Source organism: Apteryx mantelli, chromosome 2 (assembly GCF_036417845.1).
Source record: "Apteryx mantelli isolate bAptMan1 chromosome 2, bAptMan1.hap1, whole genome shotgun sequence".
Classification (NCBI taxonomy): Eukaryota; Metazoa; Chordata; class Aves; order Apterygiformes; family Apterygidae; genus Apteryx; species Apteryx mantelli.
Genome location: NC_089979.1, coordinates 143692686 through 143712488, shown reverse-complemented (window position 1 = coordinate 143712488; position 19803 = coordinate 143692686). Strand labels below are relative to the sequence as shown.

Below are 19803 nucleotides of genomic sequence, written 5' to 3'. Positions count from 1 at the left end.
TGCATATGTAATTTTTTTAATGTTGGTTATTTGCTTTAATTCTCAAAGTGTATTTATAGTATTTGCAATATCTGAAAGCTATTTTGGATTCTCAGAATACTCCGCGAAGGCTAAATGTTTCTAAATATTTGACTGAACGGATAGGCACTTTTTGTAACCTGGGCTGACATCCTGAAGAAGAAAATGATGGCAGTACAGCTCAGACTGGCATCACAGCCTGTACGACAACCAGAAGCACCGAGGCCGATGCAAACTGTGCAGAAGTGTCTGCCAGTGTGTAGTGAGCAGCAACTGAAGGTTGCGAAGAAATCAGCTGGTGTCGCAGAGGCTGTTCTGCTGGTGTCGCCTTAGCTGCGTAGCTGTAACTCAATGCGCTGGACCAGCAGGGAGAACAAAGCATACACGATGTGCAAGTCAGGAGAAAGTCAACTATTTTGCCTGTAGCTGTAGTCATACACTGGAAATTATTCAAAGATTTTTTTTTTTTTTTGAAGGGAAGACATAGTGGTGGTAAGACCTAGTAAAAGGAATAACTCAACTATTTACAAGACTTGAGACAATTGGGAAACACCAAATGCCAAATTGTGATGTTTTTGCATTTAGTCTTGGAATTCATAAAAGAATAATATGGAATCTTAACTGAATTCACACTTAGTGTCTAAAAAGCATGTTTTAAAATCTTGAAAAGATTGTTCTTATTTACTACTTTTAATATTTTACAGACATTTAATATTTAATCCAACTAACTTTGCTTTCTTTTATCGCACAACTATATCAGTTTACTGACACAGGCTGTAAGAGTTGGGAGTGTATTTTTGTTTGCCTTTTTTTTACATTAATAGAATTATGTAGGGTAAGAGCCAAGAGAAAAAAATATTGTTATGGCAGTGATGGGGGGAAAAAAAGGAATTTTCCAGTTTCTGTACAAATATTTTTTTCACAGAATCACAGAATGGTTGAGGTTGGAAGGGACCTGTGGAGATCATCTAGTCCAACCCCCCTGCTCAAGCAGGGCCACCTAGAGCACGTTGCACAGGATTGCATCCAGGCGTGTTTTGAATATCTCCAGAGAAGGAGACTCCACCACCTCTCGGGGCAACCTCTTCCAGTGCTCTGTCACCCTCACAGTGAAAAAGTTTTTCCTCATGTTCAGATGGAACTTCCTGTGTTTCAGTTTGTGCCCGTTGCCTCGCGTCCTGTCGCTGGGCACCACTGAAAAGAGTCTGGTCCCATCCTCTCGACACCCTCCCTTCAGATACTTGTACACATTGATAAGATCTCCTCTCAGCCTTCTCTTCTCCAGGCTAAACAGGCCAAGCTCTCTCAGCCTTTCCTCATAAGAGAGATGCTCCAGTCCCCTAATCATCTTTGTAGCCCTTCGCTGGACTTGCTCCAGTAGTGCCACATCCCTCTTGTACTGGGGAGCCCAGAACTGGACGCAGTACTCCAGATGTGGCCTCACCAGGGCTGAGCAGAGGGGGAGAATCACCTCCCTTGACCTGCTGGCAACACTCTTCCTGATGCACCCCAGGGTACCATTGGCCTTCTTGGCCACAAGGGCACATTGCTGCCTCATGCTTGACTCGGTGTCCACCAGCACTCCCAGGTCCTTCTCCACAGAGCTGCTTTGCAGCAGGTCAACCCCCAACCTGTACTGCTGCATGGGGTTATTCCTCCCCAGGTGCAGGACCCTGCACTTGCCTTTGTTGAACTTCATGAGGTTCCTCTCCGCCCACCTCTCCAGCCTGTCCAGGTCTCTCTGAATGGCAGCACAGCCCTCTGGCGTATCCGCCACTCCTCCCAGTTTTGTATCGTCAGCAAACTTGCTGAGGGTGCGCTCTGTCCCTTCATCCAGGTCATTGATGAAGAAGTTGAACAAGACTGGACCCAGGACTGACCCCTGGGGGACACCGCTAGCTACAGGCCTCCAACTAGACTCTGCGCCACTGATCACAACCCTCTGAGCTCTGCCATTCAGCCAGTTCTCAATCCACCTCACTGTCCACTCATCTAACCCACACTTCCTGAGCTTGTCTATGAGGATGTTATGGGAGACAGTGTCAAAAGCCTTGCTGAAGTCAAGGGAGACAACATCCACTGCTCTCCCCTCATCCACCCAGCCAGTCATTCCATCAGAGAAGGCTATCAGGTTGGTTAGGCATGATTTCCCCTTGGTGAAGCCATGCTGACTACTCCTGATCACCTTCTTGTCCTCCACATGCTTGGAGATGGCCTCCAGGATGAGCTGCTCCATCACCTTTCCAGGGATGCAGGTGAGACTGACTGGCTTGTAGTTCCCTGGGTGCTCCTTCTTGCCCTTTTTGAAGACTGGGGTGACATTGGCTTTCTTCCAGTCCTCAGGCACCTCTCCTGTCCTCCATGACCTTTCAAAGATGATGGAGAGTGGCTTAACAATAACGTCCGCCAGCTCCCTCAGCACTCGTGGGTGCATCCCTTTGGGGCCCATGGATTTGTGGGTGTCAAGTTTGCTTAAATGATCTCTAACCCGATCCTCCTCGACCAAGGGAAAGTCTTCCTTTCTCCAGACTTTCTCTCTTGCCTCCAGAGTCTGGGGTTCCTGAGGGCTGGCCTGAGCAGTAAAGACTGAAGCAAAGAAGGCATTCAGTAACTCTGCCTTCTCTGTATCCTTCGTCACCAGGACACCCACCCCATTCAGCAAAGGGCCCACATTTTCCCTAGTCTTCCTCTTGCTACTGATGTATTTGAAGAAGCCCTTCTTGCTGTCCTTGACATCTCTAGCCAGATTTAATTCCAAATGAGCCTTAGCCTTCCTTGTCGCATCCCTGCACACTCTGTCAACGTTCCTATATTCCTCCCAAGTGGCCTGTCCCCCTTTCCACTTTCTGTAGACTTCCTTCTTCTGGTTGAGTTTTGCCAGGAGCTCCTTGCTCATCCATGCAAGTCTCCTGCCTCCTTTGCTTGACTTCCTACTCATAGGGACGCACCGCTCTTGAGCCTGGAGGAAGTGATGTTTGAATATTAACCAGCTCTCTTGGACCTCCCTTCCTTCTAGGGCCCTAACCCATGGGATTCCTCCAAGTAGGTCCCTGAAGAGGCCAAAGTTTGCTCTCCTGAAGTCCAGGGTTGCGATCCTACTTAGTGCCCTGCCTCCTCCTCGCAGGATCCTGAACTCCACCATCTCATGGTCACTGCAGCCAAGGCTGCCCCCGACCTTCACATCTTCCACCAGTCCTTCTTTGTTTGTTAGTACGAGGTCCAGCAGCACACCTCTCCTCGTTGGCTCCTCCACCACCTGTGTCAAGAAGTTGTCACCAATGCTCTGCAGTAACCTCCAGGACTGTTTGTGCCTAGCTGTGTTGTCTTTCCAGCAGATATCAGGGTGGTTGAAGTCCCCCATGAGAACCAGGGCCTGGGATCGTGAGGCTACTTCCAGCTGTCTGTAGAAGGCCTCATCGACTTCCTCTTCCTGATCAGGTGGCCTGTAGTAAACACCCACAACAGTGTTCAACACTGTTCTTGTAGGACAAAATACATTGTAGGTCATAGTAGTTTCTCATGTAGTTCATGCTAAAGGAGTTGATTTAAGGATGAAAGAAATGCCATTCAGCAAATACAACTACCTTTTATTTTACTAAAACTTGTAACTTACTAAAGAATGCATAAAGGAATCCATTTACTAGCATGGCTTAACCCTGGCTAATTTTAAAGATGTTTTACAGACAAAAGAGGTCAAAAAATTTTTAGCAAATTTTGCCTATATCTTTTCATCAGTAAGTTCCCCTATAAGAGATTATAAGGATGATTTGAAAAGTGTTAATAGAATTTATAATTATTGAAATATAAATATGTTCAGGTTTCATGGCTTCAGACAAATGAAATAAAACCAGTCCATTATGTATTATATAGTTTAGCTTAGTTAAGTGTTCAAAATCATCCCCAGATCAAAGGATTTTTTGAATTAGAAATCAGGGAGCAAATTTCAGTATGATAGTAGTCCTTTGACAGTGGCAGTATTTTTACTAAGTTCAGTGCTTAGAATATATACATCTTTTTTGCAACATCAGTACAGTGTAGGAATACTATTTTTCTTCGTAAAACCTAAAATTCAGTAAAAATGACACAGATTTTTTTGGTAAATAAAATGAGATTCTTGTGGGAGTATCTAACATTAAGAAAATAAAACATTTATTTGAGTGAAAATTTGGGAAATTTCTCTTTCTTCTTGAAAATCCTGTTCATGTGATCTTTACATAGCATTGATAGTTTGGGATTCAAACTGGCATAGGAATTTGATAGATTTGTCTTTAAATGAGAACTTTTAATTATTTTTAATAGGAAAACATTTGCTTTTCTTAAGATATCTTTAGTATTAATCTTAGCTATCAGAAACTGAAGGCATTTTGAACAACGATTAAGAAAGATTCTTTTTAGTTTTAAGCTCTTCATACATAGTATTAATAATATTTGTTTGACTAGTTCTTTTTTGAATATAAATGGGAAATTTTAATCATGGATAAAAGTAAAGCATTTAGGAACATCTGATTACAGAATAAATTCGTAAGAATATACGAAGTTTAAAAATTTTTTTTTAGGATTGTGTCACTTCTATAAACAGACTGGCAGCTCTTCAGGCGGCAGAAGTTTCCTGTATTTCAGGCTGACCAGGCTAATTTTGCAGTTTTTCAGCAAACCCAATTGGAAGTTCACGCTGGCAACGAAGAGCGAAAAGCGCAGCTTCCTTGCTGCCCTCCTGCCCCTGCGCGCAGCCGCTCCGTCCCTGCGAAGGGCGCAGGGCGCTCGTGCGGCTCCGCGAGCCCTCTGCGGACGCGTCCCGCTTAGGGCGAGAGGAGGCCGAGCTGAGCGCTGGTGGCCTGCTGGCAGCTCCTGAGCTGCTCGCGGGGCTCTTCAGCTGCAGCACGCGAAGCAGTAGGGGAAATCCAGGCTCACTGAACTTAATGAGAGTTGTGCCCTTTACTTTGATGGGAACAACATTTCTCCTAGTATCTTGATCTAATTCACAGTATCAGCTCTCTGTAAGTGTAATGATTGTGAAAACCTCTGCTAAATCTTATGCATGTAAGAAACTGCTCACCTGAATAATCCTTGAGGGTAACGTTGGCAGGATTTATTAGCCTGCGTGCGTTGGTAACAAAGCCCACACAGCTTCAGGACCAAAGCCGGTGTTCACCAGGCGATGTCCAAGTGTGGGAAAAGGGAGCCCGAATCTGCCTGCTCTATTCAGCTCTATGTACTCTCAGGAGAAAACTTCGGACTGGCCACATACCTCAGATGATCATTGTGTTGCTGAAAATTGGAGGGGTGAAAAGAATGCAGTATAAAGTGGAGGAATCGAATCTTGCAAAAAAAAAAAAAAAAAGCTTTAAAATCTTTTTGTAATCCGGTTCTATACTAGTCTTCTTTCTTCATTTATAACCCTTGGCTTGACCCTATCAAAATAAAAACAGAATAGACAAAAATGAATCTCTACTGAACAATCAATTTTTTCATGCAAAGGGAAAGTATCAAAAATTCTGTGGGGCAAGGACTGTTGTATTTTGATCTGTGTTTGTGAGATTCCCAAGTCATTGAATAAATAATAAAATTTTATTTAAGGCTGATATTATACAGAAAGGAAAAGCTTGAAGTGCAATTAGTTATATAAATATCTTGCGTTATGTGTTATCTTGGAACACATCCTGTAAAATTTAGTATGTAAAGTTCCATTCACCTATATTTCAACATAATTTATTTCTTACTGAATTTTTTAGATTAGCATTTATATATTCTTTCAAGGATACAGTTACAAAATATACTTGAAGCATTGTCAACTGCCTAATTTCCTGTATCTGTATATTTATTGAAGACTGGGACAGGGAGAAGTTACTTGAAGCATGGATGTCCAATCCAGAGAACTGCTGCCAGCGTTCAGGGGTTCAGATGCCAACACCACCTCCGAGCGGCTACAACGCGTGGGACACGCTCCCTTCCCCGCGGACCCCGCGCACCACGCGCTCCTCCGTAACCTCCCCGGATGAAATCAGCCCCTCACCGGGAGACTTTGAGACGGCTGTGGTGAGTCTATAAATAGAGCTCAACCAACAGGGCAAAAGTGTTTATTTCTGGCCATGTGTACACCTACGCAGGCAGGAGAGCTACCACGACTTTTTTTTTATTTTTTTTGAAAATAGCTTTGTAAAGGGTGTAAAGCATTTTGTTAGCAAAAGCGGTGAACAGGGAAGTTTACGCCTTAAACATGCTGTACAGTCAGGCAGTTGAGCATGTGGCTAATACAAAGCCCTCTGTTTTCACCTTGATGCCACTCTCAGAGTAAAATCTTATCCAGGCACAATCACATCAATGCACTTGGCTCGTCTGAGCTTTTCTTTTAAAGCTTCTTATCAAGATGTTCTCTTCTATTGTATCCATTTCCCCAAATATACTCAATGCTGCAAACCCTGCCTTTTAAAAATTTTTTTCATTAGAAAACAAAATTCTCTTTGTGTGCATTTTGAAATGTCAGCCCACTAGTGTACTGTAAGATCATAATTACTTTTACTATGTGTGGGCTGCTTCAAGCAGTTTACAAGGCTATTGCAAATTTGAAATATGAAAGCACCTTTCATTGAAATCAGCTTGATTCTTTTGGAAAACAGAGTTCTCTTTTTAATAATCCACAGCTGCAACATTATAAAACTCTCCATGACCTAAGCATTTTTCTAGAATATTATATACAGTCTTGTAAATAGATCATCCCTGGATATCACGTTAAAATAAAAATTTTGCATTCCTTCATAGAACCCTTTTTCTTGTCTAGCTATAAAATACTGAAAAAGAAGCTATATGGAATAATGTTATTATATATTTTTACTTTAGGAGTGAAACATTGTCCGGGAATATTTCCTAATTAAAATGTGTAATGCAGGATTACATGTGTTCGGTTTTATACTGTATGTTTTGTTTTTCAGTGATGGGCCTTAAGCCAGGACTGCAGGCTAGTGGTAGTGATTGTGGTTCTAAATCTATTGTATTGAAATCCAAATCTAGAGTTACACATATAGCATTCTCTTTTGCTTAAAAATCTTACGAAAAGGTATCAAAGTAATGTTTTCAAAACACTGTTTATGAAGTAACACCTATTCTTCTAAAGCCATTCATTTTGGCAGGCAAATGAAAAATAATATGAATAAATACAATCAAAGCATAAGCTATAAAACTCATTTTCAGATTTTGCTACTTTACATCCTATCTTATAATTAAAACCATTCCAGTAAATGTTTTATACTTGATTTTCTGCTTGTTTAATTGTACTGAGATGTTAGGTTTTACTTTGTGTTGTTTTTATCAAATTATTTCACATTTAAAATGGTCGCTTCTATTAAAGACAGACTCAGGGCTTCATTAACTTCCTTGTTTGAAAGCTAAATTTTAAACAAGATGATTGAAAACTAATAGACATGTAACAGTGAACATTTTTGATGCATTATCAACCTCTAAAATACTTAACTTTAGCAAAACAGTGAGATGAAATGACTGAAACAGCAATAACTGCCTTCATCAAGTTTTACAATTTAAAATCAAACTTGTTTTGTTTTGTTTTGTTTTGGCTGTAACACAAGTGCTTTTTAAAAGTGGCATGCCATAGGCTAACTTTTTGAAAATGTTGTCCTCTGTGTGTGTAATAACTAATATATTGAAATTTGAAGTAAATTTTTGTGGAATCTTTCCACTGGGGGAAAAAAAATCCATTTGTACTCCTTTAAGAAATACTTATGCTCATACCTAACCACAAGCAATGAGTAATTTCAGTGTTTGCAGGGTAAAGGCATCAATATTCAATATGTTATCTTTTCTATAGTAACTAGGTGCATAAAATTCAGCAGAGGTGTCTTCACTTCTGCTGAATTAGTTTTAGCTTAAGGTTTTCTGTATTTTGATTAAAAGCCTCAGCTTATTAAAAAAAATAGCATACCGGTAAATTAGTACTTAAAACAATTGCTGCTGCTGCACAACCCGATTGCTCTGCCTTTGCTTTGGGCCTGACTGTGTGAGATGCTAAACATTTTCTGTGGACTTCGCCTCCAAGCTCCGTTTCTGGCTGCCTGTGAGGTTGATGAAAAATCCAGGTCCCTTTTTCCCTTCCAACGCCAGCTCAAAGGTGTTGGTGCTCTGCGGGATGAAGCGGGAGGACGTAACAGCTGGCACCCCAAAATGTACTGTTTGGATGGGGGGGTACAGAAGAAGAGATAACTAAATCTTTCCTATTTCTATTGTAATAGCCTAAGTAACACTTTCTTCCGGTTACAGTTAGAAGATGTTTTTCACTACCAAACATTTCTTCACATTTTTGCTTGGATTTTCCAACATAATGTGTACTGCTAACAATATGAAAGGCTTTAGGATATTTCTTAATCAGAAGTTTGGGTTTTTTTCATCTACAGTGTGACATTTGTATGTGTAATATTTCTGTGTTTGAAGACCCCGTGGATATGCCTTGTGGGCATGACTTCTGCAGAGCATGCTGGGAGGCGTGAGTATATGTACTTTTATACCTTTTGAGAAATTTTTATACTTCCCATTTTGAAGAGACATAGACAATAAACATAGACAATAACACAGACAATAAAGACCTAGTATTAAAGTACTATTTGGGTTTCACAGAGTTGCTGTTTTGATCTTGTTGAATGTTTAATTTGTCATTCAAAGTGGCCATCAACTGTTCCAGGCTTACATAATGATTGTTTTGGGCCTGACTCAGCAGTGCTATTAAGCATGTATTTTAAACCTGTGTGTAAATAGAGAGTCTGCTCTTGGTTTGCTGGGGGGTGGGGTGCTACAGTTTCTAAATAAAGCATGTGCTTAATTCCATCTCTTAGTTTAGCACACTGAACTTAGGCATCCTAAATCCATTTCCAGTCAGCAAAACAATTAAAATGCATTCTTACACTGCGGCTTAATAATTGAGGAGTGAGCGTGAACTTAAAAATTTTATTCGTATAACTCTTGGGTTAGCATACAATTTTTTTAAAGCTAAAATAGTCACACTAATAAAAAGTCAGGCATGGATAATTATACTAGTATAAATATCAATCTTATTTCTGTTTCCTCAGGAATAATTATATCTGCATAAAGTGCCTTTGCATTCATCTTTGTTCCCATTCAAAAGATTGTACTACTTGAACTGTACTATTATAGCACAACTAGCCCTTCTGTAGCTTAGCCTAATTTAAATAAACCCATTCCTTCCATGTTAAGGAAGAACACTTTTTCCATATGTGCTTTTAAAAGGCGATTTCTAGGTGCTCAGAAAATTAATAGCCAAGCTTCTGTTGTCTTGTAACTTGTGCAAAGGTTTGGAAGTTACTAAGAGATCACTGGCTCGACATGATGCTTCTAATCTGGGGTCTGGACTGTGCGTACGGTGATTTGTGCATGCACTCGGGGCTGCGGTTCAGTGTCAAGCAAGTGTTCGTGGTGGTGTACGTAGGGTGGGATTCGTCCTTCCCAGCCGAGCTAGGCAGCGCGGCGCAGCGCAGCGTCAGGAGTGAGTCATCCCGTTCTAAGGGAGGCATCTAAGGCAGGATGATTTGGCAAGTCTCTTTACCTTAACTATTAAAGGGCCCCCGATGACTAACCTAGAACAGGTGCCTGTGCTTTAGACAACGAAAGCTGGATAAAATGAATGTCATCCTTGATGTCAGATTAATGAATAGATTATAGCCTTTAGACTAAGCAAACCTGTGCACTGCGAGTTTCAGTCCAGCTCTCAGCAGATTTCTGAGCTTGTTCTAGCTCGCATGCTGCTAGTGGTTAGGGACTATAAAGGTCTCCTAGAAATCTGTTTCCAAGAACAAAGCTGTTTTGACTAGCACAGTTGTAAAATCAATTGCATGTCTAATTAAGTATTTCCTGCATTAATTACAGTTATGTGTTCCTTTTCAGATGTAAGTTAGAAGTAATGCTCAGTTTGATTAAACATTGCATGGTAGTCTCTCATAAATGGCAAAGGTGGAAACCACAAATATATAGGGTTAAGCATAGTTGTTAGTGCTCACTTTTGAACTGTGATGGCATCCTCTTATTTTTTTAAGTATGCTTGCCTCAAATCTGTGGCCCTTTTAGGCTAAAAGGGATACGTCCTATTCTTTGTTTAAGATAGATTAATTTGAAGGTCTGTGAACTTAGTATAAATACAAAAATAGTAATTCAGCAGCCTCTTAATTTTTACTTTTCATTCACAAATACTGACTGACAAAATTCTGGCAGATTTTTGAATCTGAAAATTCAGGAGGGTGAAGCTCACAACATTTTTTGCCCAGCATATGACTGTTTCCAGCTTGTGCCAGTAGACATCATAGAAAGTGTGGTTTCCAAGGAGATGGACAAAAGATACCTACAGTTTGACATTAAGGTAAATTATCAAACCGTTTCTGTATTCTTGAAATGTATTTCATTTTACTATAAATACCATGCAACTTCTGTGTAAAATGGTGCAATATGTAACTTTCCAAGTAGAAATTAATAAATTATACGTGCACTGAATTATTGGCTGTCTTACGTACTGTAGTACGAATATTTGATATAGCACTGAAAAAAAGAAGGAGCATTATATTTATTCCTCAAGTACAAATGCTGTACTTCCATAATGTGTAACCTAGTGCAGTATTAATAAAATTTTTGATCAAGCTAATGTCCATAACAGGTGATATGAAGCTTTTATTCTGCCAGACTTTTTCATGTTGACAAACTAAAATTTTAAAAAGTTTTTGAATGTTTTTTATTACTAAGAGACTATTTTCATTTACAAATAGTGCTAGTTTCCCATTTTGGAAAATTATTGCCACAACTGAATGACTTAGAATTTTTTTTCATCCAATGCTTGGTATGATTGCTATATATAGGAAAAGAAGTTAGAAAATCTTGATTTGGTTTTCTGATTTTTTTTTTAATATGTTGATTTCCATTGTTGCAACTTATTTTAAAATCTTTCTGTGGAACTATGGAAGAAGTTAGCTATAAAAGTTAAATCATTTTCCCTATTTTTTTTTTTAGGCCTTTGTTGAAAATAATCCTGCTATTAAATGGTGTCCTATACCAGCCTGCGAAAGAGCAGTAAGGCTAACAAGACAAGGATCGAATTCAACAGGATCAGATACACTCAGCTTCCCTATGCTAAAAGCCCCTGCTGTAGACTGTGGAAAAGGACATCTTTTTTGCTGGTTAGTGCTAGAAGCTTATCTGTGTCTACATAAACTCGTAGTCACTGCTATTCTGGGGATTAATAAGAAGTCACACTTAGCACCAAGCATGCAACAACAATTTGCGCAGGATGACATATGACTATACCATCCCGTATCCATGCATTAAATAACCTACAGTGCACAAATATTTTGGTATTTTGGGGCACAACAAAGGGTTATAATATTTTCTTTTCCCATTCATTATTAATTCTGTTAGATGCAAAACAGCTGCATGAAGTGTTGTGATTTTCAGTTCTGAGGGGGCAGGGAGAGAAGCAGGGTGTTGGTAGAGAGATTTTTGTGTCTATTCTGGACAGGGATAGTATGATTGAAACACGTGGCCCAGCCTGCATTATAGCACAGAAAATCTGGAATTTGTGACTCTGTCAGAATTCAGGTGGACTCACATCAGAAAAGCTGGAGTTCAAGAAGGGCTGTGCCAGATCATTTGCTCCATACGTAGCTAGTTCTGTTTGCCTGATCACTCCAATCCTTGTTTCGCTTTGGGAGTTGCACTTTTTCTTTACATTACCTTCTACCGAGTTGTAAGTTCAACAGAAGCTCTAGAAGTAATATAAAGGCTTAAGAGATATAAGAAAGCATCCCTCAAAGATTGGCTGAACTATTTATCCTCAGTTGTTCTATGGAAAGGACAGCAAAAATAATTAAAAAAAGCAGTGGGAGATTTTTCTGAAGTCTGGAGTAAGCCCTGTCCTAGTTCTGTGAGATTATGGAGGAGGAGTGGGTTAGAGATCATTTAAGCAAACTTGACACCCACAAATCCATGGGCCCCAAAGGGATGCACCCACGAGTGCTGAGGGAGCTGGCGGACATTATTGCTAAGCCACTCTCCATCATCTTTGAAAGGTCATGGAGGACAGGAGAGGTGCCTGAGGACTGGAAGAAAGCCAATGTCACCCCAGTCTTCAAAAAGGGCAAGAAGGAGCACCCAGGGAACTACAAGCCAGTCAGTCTCACCTGCATCCCTGGAAAGGTGATGGAGCAGCTCATCCTGGAGGCCATCTCCAAGCATGTGGAGGACAAGAAGGTGATCAGGAGTAGTCAGCATGGCTTCACCAAGGGGAAATCATGCCTAACCAACCTGATAGCCTTCTCTGATGGAATGACTGGCTGGGTGGATGAGGGGAGAGCAGTGGATGTTGTCTCCCTTGACTTCAGCAAGGCTTTTGACACTGTCTCCCATAACATCCTCATAGACAAGCTCAGGAAGTGTGGGTTAGATGAGTGGACAGTGAGGTGGATTGAGAACTGGCTGAATGGCAGAGCTCAGAGGGTTGTGATCAGTGGCGCAGAGTCTAGTTGGAGGCCTGTAGCTAGCGGTGTCCCCCAGGGGTCAGTCCTGGGTCCAGTCTTGTTCAACTTCTTCATCAATGACCTGGATGAAGGGACAGAGCGCACCCTCAGCAAGTTTGCTGACGATACAAAACTGGGAGGAGTGGCGGATACACCAGAGGGCTGTGCTGCCATTCAGAGAGACCTGGACAGGCTGGAGAGGTGGGCAGAGAGGAACCTCATGAAGTTCAACAAAGGCAAGTGCAGGGTCCTGCACCTGGGGAGGAATAACCCCATGCAGCAGTACAGGTTGGGGGTTGACCTGCTGCAAAGCAGCTCTGCAGAGAAGGACCTGGGAGTGCTGGTGGACACCAAGTTAAGCATGAGGCAGCAGTGTGCCCTTGTGGCCAAGAAGGCCAATGGTATCCTGGGGTGCATCAGGAAGAGTGTTGCCAGCAGGTCGAGGGAGGTGATTCTCCCCCTCTGCTCAGCCCTGGTGAGGCCACATCTGGAGTACTGCGTCCAGTTCTGGGCTCCCCAGTACAAGAGGGATGTGGCACTACTGGAGCAAGTCCAGCGAAGGGCTACAAAGATGATTAGGGGACTGGAGCGTCTCTCTTATGAGGAAAGGCTGAGAGAGCTGGGCCTGTTTAGCCTGGAGAAGAGAAGGCTGAGAGGAGATCTTATCAACGTGTACAAGTATCTGAAGGGAGGGTGTCGTGAGGATGGGACCAGACTCTTTTCAGTGGTGCCGAGCAACAGGACGCAAGGCAACGGGCACAAACTGAAACACAGACGCTTCCATCTGAACATGAGGAAAAACTTTTTCACTGTGAGGGTGACAGAGCACTGGCACAGGTTGCCCCGAGAGGTGGTGGAGTCTCCTTCTCTGGAGATATTCAAAACGCGCCTGGATGCAATCCTGTGCAATGTGCTCTAGGTGACCCTGCTTGAGCAGGGGGGTTGGACTAGATGATCTCCAGAGGTCCCTTCCAACCCCAGCGATTCTGTGATTCTGTGATCAGACTGATGATTTAAGACTATTTTACTTTGAGAGTGGGACATCTTTTTCACTCCTGGAAAATCAAAAAGGGTCAACCAAAATACAGACATTCAGACAAATTGAGTAATCCTTTTTTCCTGGATGGGGCAGGAAGAAGAGATCCTGAGTAATGTGCTGGATTCCAGTATGTTAAAACCCTTAATGAGAGATACTTCTATTTCTTTCCCCATCATCTGGGGAAAGGAGAAAGGAACAAGAAGGAAGTAGGCATAATGAAACAGCCAAGAAAGCCAGAAAATGGAACTTCATGCTAAACCTCCTGGAAAGAGGTTGTTCACAGTGGATGGAGAACTCAGGAAAAAAAATCCTATGGGAACAAACCAGAAAAAGTTTCTACCAGTGAATGTATAACAAACCTTTGTGCCTAGATACCACGCTCTCATCCTTGCTTATGAGTGGTGGTCTCCTGAGAGAGAGAAGCAATTTCTCCGTTAACCTGAAGTACAGAGCTGAGACCAGTCTCGTGTAATATCGAGGTGGTCCTTCAAACACTGGCAGCCCCTGCTTCCTTTACACTGGCTGAATGTACTAGCTCCCCACAATGACCTCTGAGTGAAAATGTCCACTGAGTGCATAATTTTGATGAGAAATATCTCTCTGTTTCCTGATAATATTTCTGAATTTTTTTTATGTGAAGGCTTTGAGATATAGTGCAAGCAAATACAGTTAAGATCTTAAAAAAACACCTCACTCTGTCAGCAGAATATTCAAAGAAGGCCTTTCCAAGGCCTTTTTTTTCCTCCCCACGAAAGTGAATGAAGACTTTCAGCAATGTCAAGAAAGTTCTGCTCACAACCGAAACATTCTGCAGTACTATAAATCAGAACTATTTGCTGAGGAGGTCATATTAGTCCTACAGTATAAAAAAGCTGTGTATGATACAAAGAGTTCCTCTGCAGAAAAAGAACGTGTGTTCTCAGTTCAGAGGGTTTTCATCATTACTGTATGCTTGAAGAAAGCTTGCTTTATATCGTTTAAGATCAGTCAGCACATCCCACATTTCCAGACTTCTGTCACTTCTGCAAGTTTTACCCAGGTAGTCTACAGATTGGACTTTAGGATGTCAACTGATACTGCATTTAGTAAAAGATTTTTTCAGACTGTATCTGTCAAAAAAACCCAACCAGCCCCTAGATACATACTTGCTGTTGTGTAGTAAGGGACTATCCATGAAGTTATGTCAACGTAGAATTTCCTTTTCTAAGAACTGCAGCCTTCCTGCTCATAGAAATAAGAAAATTCTCTGGCTCTGTTGAGCAATTTCCCCTTTTTTATGTGGAAGTAGGAATGTTCCTCCTAAGTACAGAGTTCCTTTGAATTTACTCATTTTTCATAACTCACCACTAACAGTGCGTTAAACAAAATCTAATTTCTTACGACAAAGATAAATTCTTCTCATCCTAATTCTTTATTCCATTCCCTTTCAGAAAAATCATTTTGCGTGATTTAAATGTAGTACACATGAAAACAGTGCACAGATCTGAACATCTGTGTATTATCAGCTAGATTCTTTATATTAGAACTCCTTCATGCTGCTCCACAAGCATAAGAAATTGCGGTGAGCAGACAGTTCTTCTGGAAAATGTATTTAGCAAGCACTGTGCACCTGGTTCTGCACCATCACCCCTCTCTCCTTTTATCCTAGAGGAAGATAGTCTCGTTCTGCGTGAGACATCTCTCTTCAGGAATACTTGGGAAGCTGATGATGAATTTTAACAGTGTTTTGCTATTTTGATTCATATCAAATTCATTATATGATCCAAATAATGTCAGTGAGGAAAAAGAAAACAGAAACGCATTCTTCTTGGACTCTGCTCTCAGCCTTTTCCGGAAATGGTAGCTGAAATTTGCTACAATTTTATTAAGTATGTACTGCACCTTCAAATAAAACCTGATGGTTAGCGAGGAATGCAGTTTGGAGGTGCTAACATTGTTAATTATGATGGCCAGTTGGTGTTAGTTCCCTTCATCCTGTCTTCTCCTGGACTCTGTCTAAAATACAAGTTTGTTTCATAAAAAGCTTTCTGAGCAGTAAGCTCATCACTCTCACTCTATTAAAATGGCATCCCAGTATAAAAATCCTTGTTTTGTGGTAGACTGGGAAAGAATGCCTTTCATGAGAAGTTGTGTAAGTTCCTGTTGTGGCTATCATGCATGTGTGAGATTGCGCTTCATTGAAAATCCTGCTTTCTGTCCATACTCAAAACTGCAAGGGTCAAGACATTTGGGGAATTATTTCCAACAGGCTCTAGTGGGAAAGGAAGGAGACTCAGAATAATGGGAAGTATTTCTTTCCCTGAAAGACACAAGTCTGTCTTTTACCCTTTCAGGAGCCCAGAAATTATTTCCATAGAATCTGAGTTAAGCTAGGGGAGCTCAGCTCGTACAGTGTAAAGAACATATAACTTTCTTATGTTTTTGCAAGATTTGCAAGGGGCTCAGTACCATTCTAGAAATGTTTGCATTTTTTATTTCTGTATAGTAGTATTGGTGAAAATGATTATTGTATGTCTGTAATGGTCTTTAAAATTCTCTAAAGTATGTTTAATTTTCTGCTTTCCAGGTCCTGAAAATATTTCAGAATTTAGGAGCAGAAATTAGTCTGTCTAAAAATTCAAAAATTCAAAAACATTGAAGAGACATTTTCCTCCCCCCCCCCATAGTAGATTGACTAATCACCCTTTACCTTAAATCTGAGTTTGTTAATGTTAATATTTGCCAGCCCATTTCAGTCCTCTCTGGGAACATGTACTGTGTGAGAGGTCTTGGCTCTCTTGAAGTCAATCATTTAAGTGTACTGCTGTCCCACAGAAGTGAAAGGTGACAGTTTTCAACCAGTGCTGTGATCTTCTTAGTACAGGCAAGATATTCATTCTACTACAGACTTCCCCAACTGTGGACCCCAAGTACCTTCACAGTAGAGCTGCAGATCCTTGTGCAGTGAATTTAAGCTTGTTTGATAGCAGACTGGTTAGTGGATAATAGGTCAAAAACTGTTGCCCTGAGCATTTCTTTGTTCACAAGTTCCTGCTTCAGATGTGGACAAGAGTGATCAGAGGGGTATTGATTTAATTTCTGAAACTACATTGCAGAAAGCAGTTTGCCATTTGATCTGCATAAAACTTGCATATGCTCTGATGCGGCTGGTGCCCATCTGAAATACACTTCCTCTGTGAATTTTTTTGTTTGACGTGACAGATGTCTGAAGCTATTTGCTGCCTCTCCAGTAAAAGAGGGAGTCATTACAAATTTGGAGTCCATATTGGCACATCTACACCCAAGCACCATCTGGAAGCCATCTATCTGCTGCTGTGTAGTAGTGATTGCCATCCTTGAAACTAGTAGTAATTCTAAGAGAAATTCAAGGGAGACATTTCTCTCCTGTGTCCATATAACTTGAGCTAAAGACATCTCAATAGAGGTTTGGGTGAAAAGAGTGAAAATCCATAAACACTTAATGCAGGTTGAAGGGCTTGGATCTTGTTCTAGATTGAAAAGGTTGAATCTAGTTAAAGATTAATTATTGCAGGTGAATAGGGACAAATAATTCTACACGAAATGCATCTCAGCTGTAGCGAACTATCTAGTTTTGGATAATCCTTTTATTCTGAGTTGAAATTCACCTTTTGCACAGAAGCTTTGCTAACACTTTTTGTGGCACTAAAATAGGAGCTGGATGTAACTCAAACTACAAACCAGTTGATTTATTTTCCATTGTAATCTTAAAATGCTCTTTTCCTTTCTCCTCTAAATTCTTTGGTAATCTCAATGACAGTAATCTATGCCTGTGAGCAAGTAATCTGAGAATATTTTAAAGTAATGGTAATTGAATGACTTTTAATCTTCCAGACTTAATTAAAGTTTGAGCGTCTCATGATTAGTTTCCATGTTTTTTTGGTTTGAACCAACACAGAGCTTAATTTAGGCCTTAATTTTAAATCTATAAAAAGATTAGTTATTGTCCATCCATCTTAATTTTCAGGGAATGTCTTGGTGAAGCACATGAACCTTGTGACTGTCAAACCTGGAAAGACTGGCTACAGAAAATATCTGAAATGAAACCAGAAGAACGTAAGAGGGTTTCTCATGTTTTTGAATTTTGCTGTATTTTATTTTTAGAGGTTTTTTTTCTAGCTGTATTAAGTAAAAACTCTACATTTGTTGAAAAATAGGATAAAGGAGAGGAAGACAATGAAGCCCCTCCATTAAAATGAGGAGCTGCACAGCTTCATGGCTTTAACCACGTCAGCTGACGTGGAAGCGTGGCACATTAGGCAGCATTAATGGTAGACTATTCTCCTTAAAACCATTCTCCAGTCTGTCATTGTGAATCTGTACATATCAGGATATATAAAACTCTTTACTCTTCCTCTTACAGCATTCTTTTGTAAATTTATGTGATTTATTCCTGACTATAACTTTAATTTAATTTGTCCTGGTCAATTTTAAACCTTTTAGCCCAGTTTGCTCTTCTGTTTGAATAGTGCTCCATGCAGTTATTTAAAGTGTGCTTTAAACTACTTTGAGCTAGCAGGTGATAATAATAGTGAGGTTGAGGATGAATTGTGGAGGGAATTGTGGGGAATGGCTTAATGTTAAATAACTTTTAGTGAAACAACTACTAAGATTTGGGTTTACACAAGACAAAAGTTTTATTGGAGTGGTCAACAGAAACAAAATAATTAAACATTAACAGTAATTGGAATAAATCCTAACGTAACTTGGTTACAATTCAGAACCTTTCAATAATATGTTATAAATTATTTTGTAAAGCATAGAAAATTATGGAAAGAGGGAAAATACAGCATATTTTGTCAAATTTTATGCCAATTTTTCTCATATATATTTTTCTTATGTATATGTTATATATCTTGTATACAAAATGAGTCTATATATAAAAGTAAAATATATTACGCTATATAAATAATATGCATAATATATAGATGAGAATGTGGATGTATATTTTTATATGAGAAATATGTATATATGGTGAAGAATTATGATATTCTGTCAAGAATTAAGTAAACATATATCTTTCCTAATCTGATTTTCACAAAGGATTTCACAAATACAGTTTTAACTTCTCTGCTTTTCTCATGCTTTGAATCCCCCTGTCACCCTCATAAAGTTGTGGGAGTTAGTGAGGCTTATGAAGATGCTGCCAACTGCCTGTGGTTACTAACTAACTCTAAACCATGCGCCAACTGCAAATCTCCAATTCAAAAGAACGAGGGCTGCAACCACATGCAATGTGCGAAGGTAAGAAAGACCTTTCAAATAATTTGTTTCATACAGTTGAAACCATAATTCAGGTTGCGTGCAGCATATAGACATTTATGAGCACAGACATTCCACACCCCTGAGATTCATGCCTGCGATCTGTAGGAAGAGTGGAACTTGTTGAAAGAATTATGCAATTTGCAAATTGTGTATTACATGTATTTAGGAAATGTTTCATATTTAGTGAAATCTGGTTGGTTGGCAAGTGAACAGTGGAATGATCAAAATTTCATAAACACATAAGAGCTGCTGGCAATACAGTAAAAAAGGAAACAAATCAAGAGAAAGAGCATATGTAGTTGGCGGAAGATGATACATTTTAAGGAGTGGTAAGCCCTAATGAAGGTTTGACCTTACTGCATTTTTCTTTTGCATTATTTCTCTAACATAGCAACAAAACAGAGAAGTTTAAATGGAAAAATGTAAAAAGGAATTAATCATTAGGAATGAAAAAACAGTAAAGCAGTAATGTCAAAAGAAACTTATTGGTGACAGCAGCCAAAAATTAGTCATGAGTTTGCACTATGCTACCAAAATAGAAAAAATATTTTTTGCCATGAGTTCAGTATCATTTGAGGATGCTTATTCTCTCAAATAGGGTAAAAGCTGCATATTTAGCATACCTCTTTATTTCAGAAATATCTTATTTAAGCATAGCTAATATCTCATTAAAATTAAGATACTAGGCACACACTTGACATAGTTGGCTTCTGATAAAAAGGCTAAGAGATTTAGAAAACAATTTTATTTTTTCTGGCAAGTTTTCAGTCTCTCTCCATTGCAATCCAGATCCCATTTTCTTTATATTATCATCACATATTCTCTCTCTGTCTGTGGTACAAATTGAAGGGGCTTTTGAAGTTTGCTGGTTATTTTTTCTTCTTCCTAAATGATTTTTTAAAGAGCTCCTAAATTCCATAGTGTTACAAAGTGTACAAGGTATGTTGT

The 19803-nt window shown here is 39.9% G+C and overlaps 1 protein-coding gene across 5 annotated transcripts in view; it reads left to right on the top strand.

The window, feature by feature from the left end:
• Window positions 1–19803, top strand: part of ANKIB1 (ankyrin repeat and IBR domain containing 1) — a 113289-nt gene that overhangs the window by 77173 nt on the left and 16313 nt on the right. For all 5 annotated transcript variants that reach the window (XM_067291706.1, XM_067291707.1, XM_067291704.1 and 2 more), the window contains exons 6-11: window positions 5846–6054; window positions 8421–8509; window positions 10246–10390; window positions 11032–11198; window positions 17558–17646; window positions 18704–18834. In XM_067291706.1, the coding sequence (XP_067147807.1) occupies window positions 5846–6054; window positions 8421–8509; window positions 10246–10390; window positions 11032–11198; window positions 17558–17646; window positions 18704–18834 (830 nt within the window). The remainder of the gene's footprint in view (window positions 1–5845; window positions 6055–8420; window positions 8510–10245; window positions 10391–11031; window positions 11199–17557; window positions 17647–18703; window positions 18835–19803) is intronic.